Raw genomic sequence first — 18,764 nt, 5'->3', positions numbered from 1 at the left:
GGAAAGATCTGTATGTGTGAAAGGGGCTAATAACTTGCCTAATTATCCTAACCTGCCTAGTTACCTAATTAACCTAGTTAGATCTTTAAATGTCAATTTAAACTGTTATAGCAGTGTCTTGAAAAATAACTAGTAAAATATTAGTTACAGTCAATTTAGCAAAGATAAAATAAATCATTAAAACTATTTTGTTTAGAATTGTGCTGAAAAAATCTTCTCTCCGTTAAAAAATAAACAGGGGGGCTTATAATTCAGGGGGTCTAATAATTCTGACATCAACTGTATATATTTGATTGTCTGCACTCAAAAAAAGGATTACTGCTGCTTGTTCAAACTACCTGTTTAAAATGAGTTGAAACAACCAAATTCTTGTAATTTCTGACCAATTTTTTTTATGTTCAGTCTACTTAAATTTATAAATTATTAAGTTTTAAGAATAAGTTGGTCCAACTACCTAGTTAGGGGATTTGTAGTTTCCAGCATACTTTGCGCCGGACTGAATTAAGAGAAGAAAATGTCGACAATAAAAGTAATCTTAAGTGTTTACAGTCAATAGAAAGACTTGGAGTTTAACCTTTGCTTCAGTTTGAAGATTTAGAAGAGTTTCATGTAATGCCTTGAGTTTTGAGATTACCAACTTGCTGAAGCACCCATGCTTTGGTTGTTGGCAGCTTAGCTAAAATGCAGTTTGTTGCTTTTATCGGTGAACAATAACTGTCCTAAAATTAGTTCTGAGATCAGTCTGTCAACTGTATATGTAACTCTTGAAATACGCTTAACAATGGTTAGGATAACTTCAAATAAAACTAAGAGACTTTGAAATGTATGATTTTGAAACGTAACAGACATACATGATATTATCAGACCTTTGAGTTTAAGTAACATAAAAATATAAATGTATTTTAACTTTTATTTGATAAAATCATGTTGAACCAAGTCAATTGGATTTAATTGTGTAAAGTTTTTTTAATTGGGGCTTAACAAATTTATTGGATGGAAATCCTGCCCTCAATTAAATTGAGTTCATCCAATGAGTTATTTTTTGAGTGTGTTGACATGCTGTAAAGAATAAAGTGGCACACAAAAAATGGACTACCTATAAAAACAAATAAATGACTAACTAAAAGCAGGGATGTTCGATGACATATGAAAATGACAAAATAAATAAAATTCCCTGACTTTAAATGTTTGGAATAGAACTTTTAACATTCATTGATAAACCAGACATTCAATGACATCTGAAGACCTGGCAGTAAATTGAATGGTTAAACTGAATGAGTGTCTATAATGAGAAATAAGCATTATAAATTTCCACACTCACTGAAAGCTCCAGTATATGTTGGCTGGGTAAGATCTTTCGGCACTTTCCTGTAGATATCAAACCTGGAAGGAAAAGAAAGAAGGGAGGAAAAAAAAGAAAGGTAAACATTGTATTCTCCAGGGGAAAGTTTGTGTGAAAGCACATTGTGTTCCCAGAGTAAGGCATTACACAGGAGTTTAGGAATGTGAACTATGGCTGTGATCCATGAAACATGGACCCAGACGCAACAGTCTAGAGCAAGACCCCTGCTTCTGGAGTTACACCTCTTCCTCTGCATTCCTGCTATACAATTGCTCGCAACCTACATTTCTGCATAGGGCAGGGTGGCTAGGGTCAGGACGGAGGCTGTCAACAATGACTAAACACACATCAATCACTGGGACCAGGGGGAATGTAGGGAAAGCAAACAACGGACAATTTAAAATGACACACTTATTGACTGAACTATTGAGGGACACAAGAGGGAGAAGAGGGAGCTTCGGGACACACTACAAAGCAAAATAGTTGTAAATCTTTAAAACAATATATACATTTATTTTACAATGCTTTGGGTTGTTATGCATTACTGTGTATTTCTTTTAACCTTCTCACTGAAACCTCTGTAAATACCTACAAACCCTTACAAATATGTTTAACTTTACTGCAAAAAAAAAAAAAAAAAAAAAGCATCTTCTATTTATAAACATACTAAAACAGTTACAGCAGTTTTGTATTAGTTTTTACTCATTCAAGGTCATGATTAACATCCCATGAGCTTGAAAAACATGTTAATTAAGACCATTTGTTTATCAAGGTTATTTTTGACTATACATTTCTGTTATATTATTGAAAGTGTATTGATTATGAGAGTGTTTGTATGATTTTTGAAATGGCAAATTGGGTGAACCTTACTATAAAACAACCATTGGTGGAAAGAGTACTGAAAAATAATCCTTAAATCAAAGTACCATTACTTGCTTAAAATGTAGAGCAAGTACAGTAAAAGTATCTGTTATAAATAGTACTCAAAGTATAAGTAAAAAGTAGACCTTTCAAAAGAGTAGCGAGTAGTGAGTATTACACTGTAAAAAGCTGATGCATTTACATGTAATTTGTGGATGTGTGTAAACGTAACATTCTGTAGTGCATTTAGTTATTGCCCAGCAGGCACACAACTTCAGAAGATGTTAATATTAGGTTAGATTTAGGTCGTGACATCAGTTGACCAAAATTCAATGTCTAGCCAGTGTCTAACGAGTGACAACATTATTTTGATCACAAATTACAACGTCAAAAAAGTTGATTTTTGGTTGATTTGAAGTTTATTACATATTAATGTCAGGGTCATATTAAAGGGTGACTCCGTGGACACCCTTTAATAAGGTCTTCTAAAATGTGGCTCAGTGGAGTCAGACTAAAATGGAATAATGGAAAAAAGACAGCTTTTTTTACATATAAAGAGTGATATTTTTCCAAAAATAATAGAAAAGTATTGAAATATATTTATACATGTCAATTTGTAAAAAGAAAAAAAAATCTGTGATTTTATGTTTTTATTTTTAAAAAAGACGTCCGTTAAACTACAGAAATCTACTGTAAAATAATAGACGTTAAATTACAGAAATTTCCAGTAAATTTGACAGTAGATTTCTGTAATTTATCCACTGTTATTTTACTTTTTTTTTCCAGCACCCCAGCTGCCAGAAAAAGAAGTTAAATAACAGATTTTTTTTACAGTGTTACAGGTCAATTAACCTATCATCAATGTAAACTGTCTACTCTGAAAAGAAAAGATATGGTGGCTTTTTATTTTTAAGGGTGTTTACGTGACAACTTTCCAGCTAAAAACAGGAAACTTCTTAAGCACTTTACCTGTTAGTTAACATGGCAACAGTGTTTTGGGGACTGAAAACACATAAATCTGAAAAAAGGGTAACAAAGTGCAAGTTTATTTAAAATGTCACTGTTTTCTTCTTCATGTAAACACCCAAAAAAAGAGATTGTTTGAAAATAATGACATAATGCTCGTCACTTCTTTGCAGGTACTGTTTACTAACAAGGTGACAGCGCAAATTAATGACCTAACAAATGCAATACAGCAGTTTTGGACATTTTTGTGAATGTACAAAAGTGAGTTTTAAAAAACTTTTCTGTTTCATTATTAGCTTGATCTTTGCTTGATTATTAGCAAATCATTATTAGCTTGATCTTAAAAATGACTAAAGAACACTTTAGCATCAGCAACATATGTTAATCATTTAATAAACTAAACTGAAAAATTATTAAATAAATTAATAATATTTTCTTAATGTATTAATAATTACATTTTATTCAAATTATTATTTTTTTAAACAATTTTTTTTTATAGAGATCGCTTCAACACATATTTTTTATATTAAGTGATATTTTTTAAACTTAAGTGTCCCAATTCCTGGCGAATGAATAAGACTGACGTTTTAGCTTTTTAAAACAACATAACATAGCTATTTGATGATAAAATGTTAGTCACAAAAGATATGAGTAGCTGAAAAGCAATGAAACTTAGTCACTTAAAGTGGATAATCTACCCTTTAATCCTATCATAATTTAGTCATCTTCGTGTCTTTTCAAAACCACAAGACTTATTGTTGTCCTTTAAAAGTAGCTTAAATGTTGCGGACAAGCATGTTCTGTAGAAAATGTTAACAAAAACGACATTAGTTTTATAGTTTTTTTGCACGTTCAATAATAAAAAGTTGAAAAAAAAAAAAGGTAAGGGGCCATTCACATATTACGTATTTTACACACACAAGTTTGTTATCTCCAATGAAAGCGAGGCTTGTGCATGCAAATAGGGAGCAACACACAAGCAGTGTGCATGAGGTGCAACATTCTCACATTTTGCAGTTGAAAACATTTCAACGTTGTAAAACCAGGGTGTCCACAGGGTCGTAAAAAGTTGTCAATCTCAAAATCTAAATTTTAGGCCTAAAAAGTCTTAAATTCACAGAAATATTGTGTTGCGGGTCTTAAATCTTTTTAAACAGGACAAAAAATTTTTAAACATATTTTTCCACATTTTTCGACTGCCCTGGACTGATTTTTGCTGTTTATTCAGATGAATACCTTACCCAAAGGAAACATTAGCTGAGCTACCCCTGAGCACTTTTTTTATTTTATTTTGGGCCTTAATTTTCCTTTGTTTATGAATTGCTACCCAATCTGGCCAACACCCATACAACAATTTATCTCAATAAAAATTACAATTTTAACTCTATTTACCATGAAGGTTTAGTTATCTTCCTTACAATAACATTTGTTTAAAAGTGCTCCATGCATTTACCGCTGAGGACACCAACCTGGAGAGATTGTTGTGTGTAGATTTATTTTATCATAATTTTTAAAGCTTTTAAAACATTTGTTAATTTTTTTTTTTTAAAGAACATTTATGTTGGAAAAAAAGTGTTTGAATACAAGAAGAGCTTGCTTGTTTTTACACAATATTTAAAGTATTTTGCTTAGAAATATACAAAATATTTTTTTTTTATTATTAAATTTTATTATATTATTAAATGTATTACATTTTGTGTTTTTGATAGGGCAAATACAAATCTTTTCCACCTGGGCCATTTGAAAGAAATTCCTTAGTGTTTAACCCTTGTGAAGTGGCGCAGTAGGTAGTGCTGTCGCCTCATAGCAAGAAGGTTGCTGCATGGGTCGCTGGTTCGAACCTCAGCTCAGTTGGCATTTCTGTGTGGAGTTTGTATGTTCTCCCTGCCTTTGCCTGGGTGCTCCGGTTTCCCCCACAGTCCAAAGACATGCGGTACAGGTGAATTGCGTAGGCTAAATTGTCCGTAGTGTATGAGTATGTGTGTGAATGTGTGTGTGGATGTGGGTTGGCATCCGCTGCGTAAAAACTTGCTGGATAAGTTGGCGGTTCATTCTGCTGTGGCGACTCTGGATTAATAAAGGGACTAAGCCGACAAGAAAATGAATGAATGGTCTTAAAAGGTCTTAAATTTAACTTTGTAAAACCTGCAGAAACCCTGAGATTGCGCACCACAAGCCATTTGACTAGAACTAACCAATCAGCATCATACTTTGTATCGAATATACAAATTTAGGTAATAAGGATAGAGTGTTTACCTTAGACAAACACAAAGCCCCAAAACATAGCAGTGCTTTTTAATTTTCTCCATAAATTAACCTTGTATCAGAGCTGCAGTAATGGTTTGTCATCATCTGAATGAACGGTGGTTGCCTTGCACGGAAGCCTGAGCACAAAGCGTGTTGATATTGGTGAAGGAAGCGACGCGCCTAGCATTTTTCATGTGCTTTTAGATGCAATGCGCTTAAAGTTACTCTTAAAAGTAAAACGACATTTTACTGATCCCAAAACCAAACAAAAAGTGCTCAGGTGTAGCTAAAATAATGTGTCTGTGCTCTTTGGGTAGTGGATTTATCAGATTAAACAGCAAAAATCAGTCCAAGGCACATGAAAAATGTGGAAGATTGTTAAAAAGCCTTTATTCACATGGCTAATCCTTAAAAACCTATGCGTTTCGCAAAGAACTGCCTTCATCTTCAACATTTAATTGATATCTGATTGAAATATATGTGAAATATATATGACTGATTCCCTGTTTAAAAATGGCTTTCTAACACAATAATTAAGCATACACAATATTTAAGTATATTAATTCTGTACAGCCCTGGAAAACATCAGTATTTACCATCAAAAGTACACCGTACTCTTAGAATTCCTATAAAAACACAACGGCCTTTTTTAATTTGAATATAAAACAGTATAGAGAACAATGAAAAAGCACACTATTTGTCACTCCATTAAATAAGGAACACAGTTACAGCCAGGCACACTGATCATGTTTTAGACGACGACACCAAGAAAGAAGTAAACTCTCTATGAGTCCATGCGTAATATAACCCCATTCAGGAATGCATCCAAACCCTGACTTTTTAAGGAGCTCTCAAACTATCTAGCTCAGAGTCTTGTGCCCTTTTTCGGCTTTGAAACCTTCACAGCTGTGTCAGTGTTCTGGTCCACCCTTCACACCGCCTGCTCTCAAAAAAACACTAACATCCATGCAAATTTCTTGCAGTAAAATGCCCCAAAAATGACGCAATGCTGGAGGGGGGAGCAAACGCGTGTGTGTTTCGCTAATATACTCCTCCTCCATGACAGGAAACATATAGTTCACCATGTTCTGACAGAAAGCTGACAGGATGTAAAAGGTGAGTATTTTGTGAGAAACACAAGAGAACATGTTGTTCTGAAAGCCCTCATAGCCCTGATTGATGCCTTCACTTACTGTAAAAAAGAGCAGACTTGGTGCAGGAGACTGAGAAATTGATATTTACACTTAATGCTTTTGTTTTGTTCAAAGCGACTTACAAATAAGGACAATAGATATCATCAAAACAACAAAAGAACAATAAGTCCCAGTTAGTCTAATGCCGTTTTAAAAAAACAGAAAACAGAAAAGGGATTATCTGAACAACAAGGTAAATTATATCTAAATATTTATATAGCAGATGTATTGACGGATGGAATAGAATAGTAAATAAATTAGAAAACAGATAAGAGAGCAAGTCAGAATATCAAACCAACTCTATTTTTACCAAAATAGAACTTAGAAAATCATCAAACAACAAAATAAGAATGTTTTAGAAGGCCAGAGTATTTAACTAACGTTGAAACGACTAAACGTTAAAAAAAAGCGATTGATAGAAGGTCAAGTTTTGACGTAAAAATACAAATCATTATTAGCTTGGTCTTAAAAATGAGTAAAGACCACTTTAGCATTAGCCATATTAATTAATAATTTAATAAACTAAACAGAAAAATGGTTAAATAGATTATAAATTTTTCCTCAATGTATTGAAAATGTTTTAAAAAACTTTTAAGTGTCCCATATCCTGGCGAATAAATACACTGAGAATAATTACTCAGCGGACTATTAATTGTAACAAACAATAATGAATATTTTTAACAAATAAATACATGATTTTATTTTAACATTTCAGTATCTTTACTTTGTTGCAAATAAATATTTTTTTACAAATTAATGCTTTATGTATTATCTTGCATAATATTAACAAGAATTCTTAGATTAGTGCCTTTCCGTGAAACATTTAAGTAGAATTCACTTAAAATTTGTAATATGTGGATTAGGCATGGGCCGGTATAAGACTCTGACGGTATGATAACCTCTTATCATAAATTTTTTCAGATGTTTCCTGAATCATGGACTGAAAAAAACTCAATAAAATTGTCTTTAAAAAAAACACATAAAAAAACAACAACAAAACTTACAATTACCCTAGGAACAGTATAACAATTTTTTTTTACAGTTTTAAAACCTTGACTTTTCAAAACCGCAGTAAATCTTAAACTGGTTATCGTCCCATGCATATTGTGGGTGTGGCTTACAAGATGTTTTAGCCGTATATGTAACATAGCTATTTGATGATAAATTGTTAGTCGCAAAGCATACGAGTAGCTGAAAAGCAATGAAACTTGTCTGTAGTCACTCAAAATGGATAATCTACCCTTTAATTCTGTCATCATTTAGTCATCTTCGCGTCTATCCAAAATCATAAGACTTATCATAACATCATAAGACGAACAAAAAAAAAACATTCATCTACAGAACATAAATAAAGATGCGAGAGATTTCTGCTCCTTTACTTAAACTCTGTTTAATTCCTCTGAGATATTCTAGAGATCATTAGCAAAGAGATCCAAAAATTTTTAAATAGTAATACAAGTTCTGGTGCTGGAATAAGTATTATAGCAGGACTACACGATATTGGAAAAATATAACAGTGCAATATTTTTATTCTATGATATATAATGCTATATAAATACCATTTCATTAGATTTGTTGAATAACTATTTAGGAAAAAATGATAATTTTAGATTGATTGGGATGATTCTGTATAGGAGCTCAGGAAATATAATAAACAATCTACAGGCATAATTTAATAAAAGAAAAGATACAAATTAAATAAACAGTGTTCAGAGGAGTTGAACTGTATTCAGGTACATTGAATCATCAAATGTAAAATAATACCTCATAGTCTTCGTTTGATAAACAACTCAATAAATTGAATCATTAATAATTTGTCAAAGTTACAAACGGTACATTTTTTTAAGCCTGAATGCTTTTAAAACCCTCATACAAATTATAATCCAGACATTGTGTATACTTGCAATGTGACTATTGCGAATGATCAGGTTGCAATATCGATGCAGAAACAATACATTGTGCTGCCCTATTTTATAGTCTTACTTTTTTAGTTTTGTTACTGTTTTATTATTACTTATGACGACTTATGCATCAAACTCAAATGTAGAACTCATTAACAGTAATATTAGGTTTAGATTTAAACTTTGATTAAGTATAAGCACTGTAAAAAATGCTGTCTTGTTTTAACCCAACATTCAGACACATATGGAGAAACTTTTCAACCCAATAGTTAGGTTTGCCCATATTTGACCCAACTTTGAGTTAAAACAACCCAGCAGAGTGTGTTCATGCAGAACAAGCTATTAATGTGTGCTTAATAAACAGCCAATACCCAAGCTATTGAGCATTTAGTAAAATGTGAGAATTCAAGATGCAACAATCTGAGATGCAACAGCGTCATATAATAAATAGATTTAACCGTGGCTTTTATTACATAGAAACATTAATCAGTAAACAGAGGGCAAACCTGCTTGACGCACATGAAAACAAACCACATTGGTTTTTTGAGGAAGCTGGTGTGACATAAACTTCACACACTTGAGCTTCTGTGCGCAAGTGAAGTGCTGTAAACATTGTTTGCCTAGCATTGCTTTTATTTTTCCCAAACAACGACCTAACTCATGGCATACTACTATGCATCGTTTGGGGAAAGAACAATGTAGTGACGAGTGTTTCACAAAACTGTAATTTCTCTATTGCAGATTCATCATTTGAACTATGTTAGTTATAATGTAAAATGCCCATAAAAGTGCTCTAAATGGAGTGGCGTAACAACTTCTTTAGAGAAAATGCCCATCATTTTGTTGTGCATATTTCAGGCCTGTTTTCTTTACAAATATTATTGAGAACATTACATATTCTTTTCTCAAACCTAAAATCACTTACAAAAGCTAACACATATTCTAATATCATAAATAAATCATATAAATCAATAAATAATGAGGCTATTTATTAAGAAATGTAATTTAATATTTATTAGAAAATGAAAAAAATCCTACTTTAATAATATTAATAATAATAATGATGATGATTATTATTATTAATAAGTTAGATATTGTTTATTTATTTATTTTTAAAGTCTACTTTAACAATTTGACACGCGCAAACCAATGCAGAATTGTTCCAACCAACAGACCCATGTCATATACATTAGGCTACATTTCTTAATAAATATTCTACTATAAAACAAAAGCATAAACGTAAGCTATGTTTTCTGTTTTCACAAGCTTTGGAGCAATAACTGTAAAAAAAATACTAGCTTTGGAGACGTAACATGAATAACGCTCGGCTGTGTTTAAAATGACATCAATGTTTTCAAAGTGCACTGCGAAGGGAGCGCAATTGTAAACATGAAGATCGCTAAAACTAAACTGTTAAAATACTTTGAAAGCAAATTACACTTAAGAGAGATGACTTAATGTTTATTTTTATATAATTCCAAGTTAAAATGTTAAAACTTTTCAAACAAGTACAGTCAAGGTTACCATAACTGGGAATAGAACACAGCTAGGAACTATGCTTCTAACTACAGCTCTAGAGGTCTAGTTGCAAGTGCACAAGTTTGCGTAGCAGTTTGCAAATGTTCTGGGAATGACGGATTTGAGAAAAGGTAAATAAATGAACTATGTTTGTAACAACAGAACTTGCGACCTTAGTTGGCTAACGACGGTTTTCAGAAACACACCACTGATTAGTCAGATTTGGATAAACCTATGTAGTACACATGCTTGCAATATAAAATTTATTACATTTATTGCACTCCTTTGCTATATGCTACTCTGCTATATGGACATTTCAAATACTTTTATCACGATAATGATAATTTTCTGATATATTGTGTAGCCCTAATGTGTTGCATGCAAACTAATCACATTCAAAGAAAGAAAAGAAAGTGTATGGAGAATATGTACACTCAGGTGGACTGTTTTATGAATAACTTTGCTGACTAGCAATATAAGAAATCATCTGTGTCCTCTGAATCTCAATACAGCTGAACAACATTTTACCTCAAAACAGCATGTAATTAGGCAGAACACACATACTTTTCAGCATGTTGCATAACAAGCGTAACATTTTCACCTTCCCCCAGGCTGTTGAGGAGTTCACAGCTTAAATTTCTCAGATATTTCTTATTTCTGGCATTACAACACCCACAGCTGTTCTGAAAGTCAGTACGTCAGCACACACACAGCGACTGTCAATAACAGACACAACACTGCACTACAGCAACAAAGCAATGTTTTTATCATGTAATATGGTACAGATGTTAATAGGATGAGAATGGCAAGTCGAGCTGAGGTGAACATTTGGAAAAGTGATTAAATCTAAAAGACCTTTTTAGTGTTTAAAATGTGAAACATTTGTGCAAACATGCTAAATAATCCTCAATTTGTGTGTTATTGACATTTCTGAATGCCTTTGCCATCTTACTAAAATAGTACTGTCAAGGTTACCATGTCAGATGCAATTCTGACTACTAAATTCTTGTCATCTCGCAGACAAGAAAAATGTCAGATAAGGTAAACAAACTGTTTGATGTCTTAAGCAATGTGCAATGTAATTGAGAAGGCGGAACTAGTGACTACTAACAAGCAATAGTTAGCTACCAAAGCTGCATGCTTTATAGACATGCATGATTAATGTCATAATAGCCCTTTTATAATTGTAATCATACATTTATTTAGCACTTTTCTGGGCACTCAAAGCGCTTTACGCATCCACCACCAGTGTGCAGCACCCACCTGGATGACACAGCGGCAGTTATTTTGCGCCAGACCCAGCTGATTGGTGGAGAGGAGAAAGAGTAATGAAGCCAATATGATATGGGGATGGTTAGAAGGCCAAGATGGACAGAGGCCAGTGGGCAAATTTGACCAGGATACCGGGGTGAAACCCCAACTCTTTTTCGAAGGACATCCTAGGATTTTTAATGACCACACAGAGTCATGACCTCGGTTTAACGCCTCATTCGAAACATGGTGCTTGATTGGTCAGCTTGATAGCATTGACAAGTATGGGCGGAGGCCAAGAGCCACGGCACAGCAGCAAGCCCCTTGAAGTGAGTGTTTACAAGTGATAAGGTATTTTATTCACAAGAGATACTGCTTATTTACTACTTTTAATATGAAAAACATTTTTTTTTATTTTGTTTCCAAAAGAGCAAGTACTTTATTTTCACTTTTTTATAAGAATAAAAGTGACTGTTGGTTTTAGGTAGTGTGTTTTAATTTCAGTCGTTCAACATTGATGTTCAATAAATAATTACAGACCAGATGGTGTGTGTTTCCTTCAATTTTTTTTATCAAGTAGTGCACCCTTAATTCAAAATGTTCTCACTTGTTATATGTGGGCATATTTACTGTAAAAAAAAATCTTATCAGTGAACTATGAAGGCAAATTAAATAAATACATAAAATAATCCTTCATTAATCGTAAACGAGTTAAAATGTTCAAATAATTGAAATTTTGGTTTTAGGCCAAATCGTCCAGCACTACTACTTTCCGAATATCCTTCCATTTCATCTGGCGAAAATGTAGTCAATAGCCCCTTTCACAGTAGTACACAGTATTAAAAGTAAATATCCGCAAAATTACCGGAACGACTTTACCGGTAAATAAAAAAAAAAGTGCTGTTTACACATACAGGGGAAATTGCTGGTAATTTTCCGGAAAGGTCTGTATGTGTGAAAGGGGTATTGCAGACAAATAAATTATATGTATAAATAATATGTAATTAATATGTAAAAACGTGCTGGATAAGTTGTCAGTTCATTCCGCTGTGGCGACCCCGGATTAAAAAAGAGACTAAACCAACAAGAAAATGAATAAATGAAGTAAAATGCTTTTTCACTGAATGACTGCACTATACACTTATTAAAGATCATGTATATGTATGCAACTACACAATTATTCAATCATTTTCTTTTCGGCTTGGTCCTTTTATTAATCAGGGGTCGCCATATCGGAATGACCGGCCAACTGATATGTATTCCACAGCAGATGCCCTTCCAGCTGCTGGGAAACACCCATATATTGTCATTTACACACATACACTACTGACAATTTAGCTTACCAAATTCACCTATAACGCAAGTGTTTGGACTTATGGGGAAAACTGGAGCACCCGGAAAAAACCCAAGCAAACAGGGAGAACATGCAAACTCCACATAGAAATGCCAATTTACTCAGCCGAGGCTCAAACCAGTGACCTTCTTGCTGTTAGGCAACAGCGCTAACCACTGCGCTTCAATTCAAATGAATAAATGTGCAATTACCAGTTCTCATAGAAATTATTAGTAAGTAATGAAGCCCTAACACTAACACTCAACTGCGCAACTAAAGCACAAAAAGTTTAGGAGTCTATTCTGATGCAAATGTCATCGTTACTAAAGAGGATGTGGTTTGTACCATGCCAAAGGCAGAGTGGTTTATTTCAGATGTTTTTGTCACTTTCATTGGGGTATCAGATCAGCTAAAAGGAAGTATGATTACATACAAGGAAACAAGGCTGTGTTACTTAGCAACAAGAATTTGAATAATATGATGCAAAATTACAAAATCTGCACATGCTCTGTTTGATTGTGCCCAAGACAAAGACAAAAATGCTACACATTTTGAAGCACAACTGTCTAAATAGCTGATACAAAGCTCTAAACTTCACCCTGACCAAAACAGCCTTACAACTTTCAGAGCACACAAAGGCAGGAAATATACTGGCGCCAACCACTGAAAATCCACAATCCACAATCCACTTCATTCACAATATGTCTACAGTCATCTGGGACATTACATTATGGTCTTAAAGGTCTTATGAAGTGCTTTAAAAAGTAAATTTTTGTTTGATGTTTGAAGTCATTTCAATTGAATTATTAAGACAGAGTAGCTCTTTTTTTTACCTTCTTTAAAAAAACTAAAAATTATTTTTATATTATAAAGATACATTTTATCACAGCTCTGCCAGTGAGAGGGGTTGAGATCAAGTATATCAGATAAAAAGTGTCATACTACAGAGCTACAGATACTAGAGAGAATTTAATTGGTCATACCATTTGATGAGAAACTGAAGTATGATATGATATCAAAATAAATCATTGACACTTTTAGGCAGAAATGACAAACTACAAGCTTTGGATGTTTAGATCTTCTAAATGCAAATTTTGTCACTGTTTTGGAAAACATTAGCTTATAGATATCATTAAGACTTGCATATTGATACTAACAACTAAAAAACTTTTTGTTTATTTTCATGGGAAGTTCAAGACTTGCAAGGTCATTCTGATGTCAGAGTTGTTTTACAGATTCAGACTAAAGGAATATTAAACTAGTGGTGGATGAAAACTGATTTTATTTTTAAAAATAAAATTTAAATTTAATTAAAAAAATTCTGAAATATGTTTCGCATGGCAACAGGCATGGGCCGGTGTAAGTTTCTGACATTATGATAACGTTGGATAAAAATACCATGGTTTTACGGTATCACGGTTTTGTAAAAAAGTTATTTTTAAATGCCAGGGTAAAACAAAAATATTTTTCCAAACCATGGTAAAGTTTGAAACAGGTTATCGTCCCATGCCTACATGGCAATTGTAAAGATGTTTATGTTCGCACTAACATCTTAGTGGGCAGTGCAACAACATACAGTATAACACCATTTTGCTTTAGGAGTCGGTGGTAAAATCCAGGCTTGCGGATCTTTCTCCCTCCTGCTCTATCCAATTGTACTTATTGTTTAATACACACACACAAAAAAAAACATGTCGGACCAATTTGAATTATGCAGAAAGCTGTATTTTAAATCAGAAAAACTGTTTAAATATTTACATTATTACTGTTATCGACTGTGACAGTCATAATTCTGATGCTCTTTAGATCAATAACTCTAAATGACAGACCCTGCCATATCTATGCCCCACCCCGTCTACTTGTTTCATTTCAGGTTACATAAAACGACATACAAACATGAATTAAAAACTTCACATGTGAAAGCACTTCATAATTGTTTCAGAGCTGGTGCTTTTGGTGTCAGAAGTTGAAAAAAAAATCATTTGAAACTCAGCTCTGGACCAGAACCCAAACAGCCTTGCCTTGGTCATTCAGATATCTGTATGTATATATATACATATCTGTATGTATGTATGTGTGTGTGTGTGTGTGTGTGTGTATATATATATATATATATATATATATATATATATATATATGTATGTATATGTTAATTGTTAATAACAGGAAAAGATTCTTAAGCACCAAAGTGGTTTAACAGAATGGTTTCTTTGCCATCACAGGCACTTTATAAATATTAAAATGACTGTATATATATATATTTATATTCAAACAAAGCAATTCTTCAAACAATTGACCCCTCGCTAAGCCACACCCAAAAACCGCCACCCACCAACCGTGGCTTGGCAACCGCAGCTACGCACAAGGGCTGTTAAGCTTTCGAGCGAGGGAAACAAGCCAAAGTGTTGTGCATATGGATTGTGCAAGTCTGACACCGATATCCTTAAAGTTTGGACTGGGTGGTGGACTTTTTTCCCTTTTCAAAACCTAAAACCCAAGGGGAGAAATGCCAGCGTGGATCAAGCTGTGTGAGGGGCGCTAAAGTAGCTGAGTTAAGTTGGTTTTGTTTTGACATTCCTGACACATTCAGTGATAGATGTCAATAACTCACACACCTCTTACCCTAAAAAGATCTAAACTGTGTTTCCTACAAAAATACAAAGCAGGTTATGTTTCCCAGCTGTCTTTTTCTTTTTTTAGCTCGATATTATGAGCACGGCTCCGTTTAAGCCCTCACCATAATAGTCATACAAATAGCAATCATATTTCTGTCTGTTTCAAGCTATGAATATTTAAAATGACATATCAACAGAACAAAACAGAGATGTGATCAGAATCTGAGCAGTTGCGATTAATATACTTTACCCGCAGCTGTTTTTCAGGAATTTATAACCCTTATGCCCATGTCAGAGCTAAAGTTCACTGATGTTTTCGTTGGTCTTTTGGAGATTTAGTCATTGGTGACAATGTTATAGCGGGTTAGCGTCTGCTTTTTTCTGCTTTTTATTTGGTGTCGAATTAATAGTCTTAAAGATTTTCTGGAAGGGAAAATCTATTTGTTCACTTCCACTATTTATACTTTGATTTGCACTTTAATTAATTTATTTCTTCCACTTAACTGATAATTAGAATAGATAGGCAGCTAGGTTAACCTAGCTTCAAGTTTGATTGAATAATTTTTAAATCTGTTGCCTATTATGTCGTGAATATACCCCTGTAACGCTACTGCAGTCCTTTTTTGTCTGGCTTTCTCAGATATCTCACCTGTTTGCCAAAAATGACTGATTATATCCCTGGGAATGTCTGACACTGGCGCATAAACATTGTAATAGACGTGCCAGGCATGAAAGCTTGACAGGCGTAGCAACAATAACTAAGGAGGGCAGGGCTTCGCGAAGGGTCAATTACATAACATATATGTATATGTTATACTTGGCATAGTTAGTTATTCACAGTCACACTTAAGTGATTCTAAACTTTTAAGACTGTCTCACTTCTGTCAGTTACCACAAGATATTGTGAAGAATCTTAGAAAATGCAGCCATTGACATCCATAACAGGAACAAAAACATACTATGGAAGTCAATGGCCAGCATTCTTCGTTATATGTACTTTTGCATTCAACAGAAAGAAACTCAAACAGGTTTGTAACAAGTAGATGAGTAAATGATGCCAAAATTAAAATTTTGAGCTGAAAATCCCTTTTCGTAGAAAACCTTTTATGAGTCTGTTAGTAGCAGTTGAGGTGATGTGTACAGTTACAAACAGAATCTTTTCAACTGCACATGAATCAAGTGATACATTCTACAGGCAGCATTTAAGAGACAGTTCACATGGTCCTGCTCAAGTTTCCATAAACATTTATCTTTTTTTTAAGGAAAGTTTGATGCTTTTAAAAAGGGTTTACATAACATTAAGACAAAAAAGAGAGACGTGGTTTCAAAAGTGTTTTTCTATTACAAACTGAGCAATCTGCAGTGTATGGAACAACTGGATGTTTCTCAATACGTTGTGAGCAGATTTACAAGATCCATGTAATTATTTCATGTTACGAATTGTTACGAAGGTTTGGGTTAAATAATACTGTCTCAATAGGCAGCTCACTAGGTTTTGAAACACTACCATTGTGCCTCATTGGTTGACGTGTTTGATTCATGCACTAAAGAATAAAACAATCCAACAGCCGACTCGTTTCGACCTCTACTCACCTCCGCACATCAAAAGTCATCGTGACTGCAGGGATAGATTTAACTCAAATGTGTTTAAATATAAAGGACACTTGGGATGGGTTACTCCAGATTCTTCCTTCAATCCTGCCGGCTGTTCAGACCGGACGTGACATCCGCTTAGGACGCTTTGCATAATCCTATTGGTCGGAGTTTCTCGAGCTGTGTGATTCTTTTTCCGGTTAAGAAAAAAAAGTGATGTGTAAATAGCTTAATGCGTAGCCCGTGGTGATTCAAGACCGAAGTTAATTTGAATACTTTCGCTTCCGTGTATGTGGTCCAGCAGTCTAAGCTGTTTCTACCACCCAACAACAAAAGAAAGATCTGCCACTGCTGGGTTCTTTCTTGTGGCTGTGTTAGTGAAATTTGAGAATCAAACTGTTTCATATTGGGAACTTCTGGGAATTTTCTGGAATTGTGTGTATATCATTATAAAACTTATTAAGCTATAAACGAAACTAATAACTTAAAACTAATCTAACTTAGATTGTCTCCATTTTTTATCATAGTTGTTAGCCTATACATTTCTTTATTTATAATTCTATTTAAAACACATTCAAATAAAACAAATAAGTTTTAAAAACTTTTTTAAACAGAAGCTGAGTCATGAAATAGGGCTGATTCGAGAAACAAATGAATCAACATAAGTGGCTCAAATAGAAGAACTTACAGTAAACTAATAAAAATGGAAACAGTTTGATCACTGTCAGTATCGACTTCATGGGGAAAAGCTTATGCAAAAATTACACATGAACGAGTGTCATTTCAGTTACTGGAAATAAAACAGTTCTATATCAAGTTTAACATTTCTATAAGTCTTGTGCAGGTTTCTCTCACACACACAGACTTTCTACGTGTTCTCTTTTTAACAGATTTTTGAAAGATTAGAAGTATTTTATATTTCTTTCAGAAATAATTGATGTCATGCTATATTGTAGTATATGAAAAATTACTGAATAGCTGAAAGTTTATAGATAGATAGATAGATAGATAGATAGATAGATAGATAGATAGATAGATAGATAGATAGATAGATAGATAGATAGATAGATAGATAGATAGATAGATAATATCTAAAAATAAGGACATTGTCAAATAATTTGACACATTTTGTTAGATTTAAAACAATGCATCTCAAAATAGGAATGCAAGTAAAACACCTTAAAAGTAGTCCTAATCTATATACACCTATTTATCTATCTATCTATCAATCTATCTATCTATCTATCTATCTATCTATCTATCTATCTATCTATCTATCTATCTATCTATCTATCTATCTATCTATCTATCTATCTGTCTATCTATCTATCTATCTATCTATATATAATTATTAATTTAATTAAATTATTAATAAAAATCTCAAAATTTACAATTAATGTGTTTTAGTGAAACATATTTTTGTTTTATTTATTTAAGTACTCAAAATTCAATTGTTGTTACCTATACATAATTTTGATACAATTACAAAACATACAATAATATTTTCCTATTTTTATATTTTAAATACTTTAATTTACCCAATAGTTGCCATTTCTGAATGGTATGATGCATCATGCAGTGTTTCACTATGTCATTTCCGAGTGCATTCTAGAAATTTTAGCAGTGAGACATCAGGACACAATCTGCAAAATTTACTATAAATGAGTTATGGAAAAGAGACCAAATGTCATGGAGTATTTTCCCAAACCTCAACAGCTGTTGCCCAAAGGCACCTCTGTCCGTAAATGACATTGATGACATTGGTATATTCTATTTGCTACACCAAGGAAATGCCTCATTCTTCACACTCTTTCACTTCCTTTTTTTAACAGACAGAACATGCAAGTGTGAGTAATCAAAAAAATATAGCTTTAACATGTTTTTCATGTTCATGTTATAACATTTTTTTAATTTAAAATATATGAACAATGTCATGTTTCATTT

General features: G+C 33.3%; 2 protein-coding genes across 3 annotated transcripts in view; both read right to left on the bottom strand.

The window, feature by feature from the left end:
- ergic1 (endoplasmic reticulum-golgi intermediate compartment 1) overlaps positions 1-16,967 on the bottom strand; it is a 46,182-nt gene extending 29,215 nt beyond the window's left edge. Inside the window, 2 exon segments of one of the 2 annotated variants that reach the window (NM_001029962.3) lie at positions 1,322-1,383; positions 16,821-16,967. In NM_001029962.3, the coding sequence (NP_001025133.2) occupies positions 1,322-1,383; positions 16,821-16,840 (82 nt within the window). In that variant the 5' untranslated portion in view covers positions 16,841-16,967. 2 annotated transcript variants of the gene reach the window in all.
- The window catches only part of immt (inner membrane protein, mitochondrial (mitofilin)), a 905,839-nt gene that overhangs the window by 353,528 nt on the left and 533,547 nt on the right, over positions 1-18,764 (bottom strand). The window lies entirely within an intron of this gene.

The sequence above is a fragment of the Danio rerio genome, chromosome 14 (genome assembly GCF_052040795.2).
Source record: "Danio rerio strain M-AB ecotype USA chromosome 14, GRCz13ab, whole genome shotgun sequence".
Taxonomy (NCBI): Eukaryota; Metazoa; Chordata; class Actinopteri; order Cypriniformes; family Danionidae; genus Danio; species Danio rerio.
Note: the sequence above shows the minus strand (reverse complement) of the source record. Positions and strands in the feature narration are given on the sequence as shown.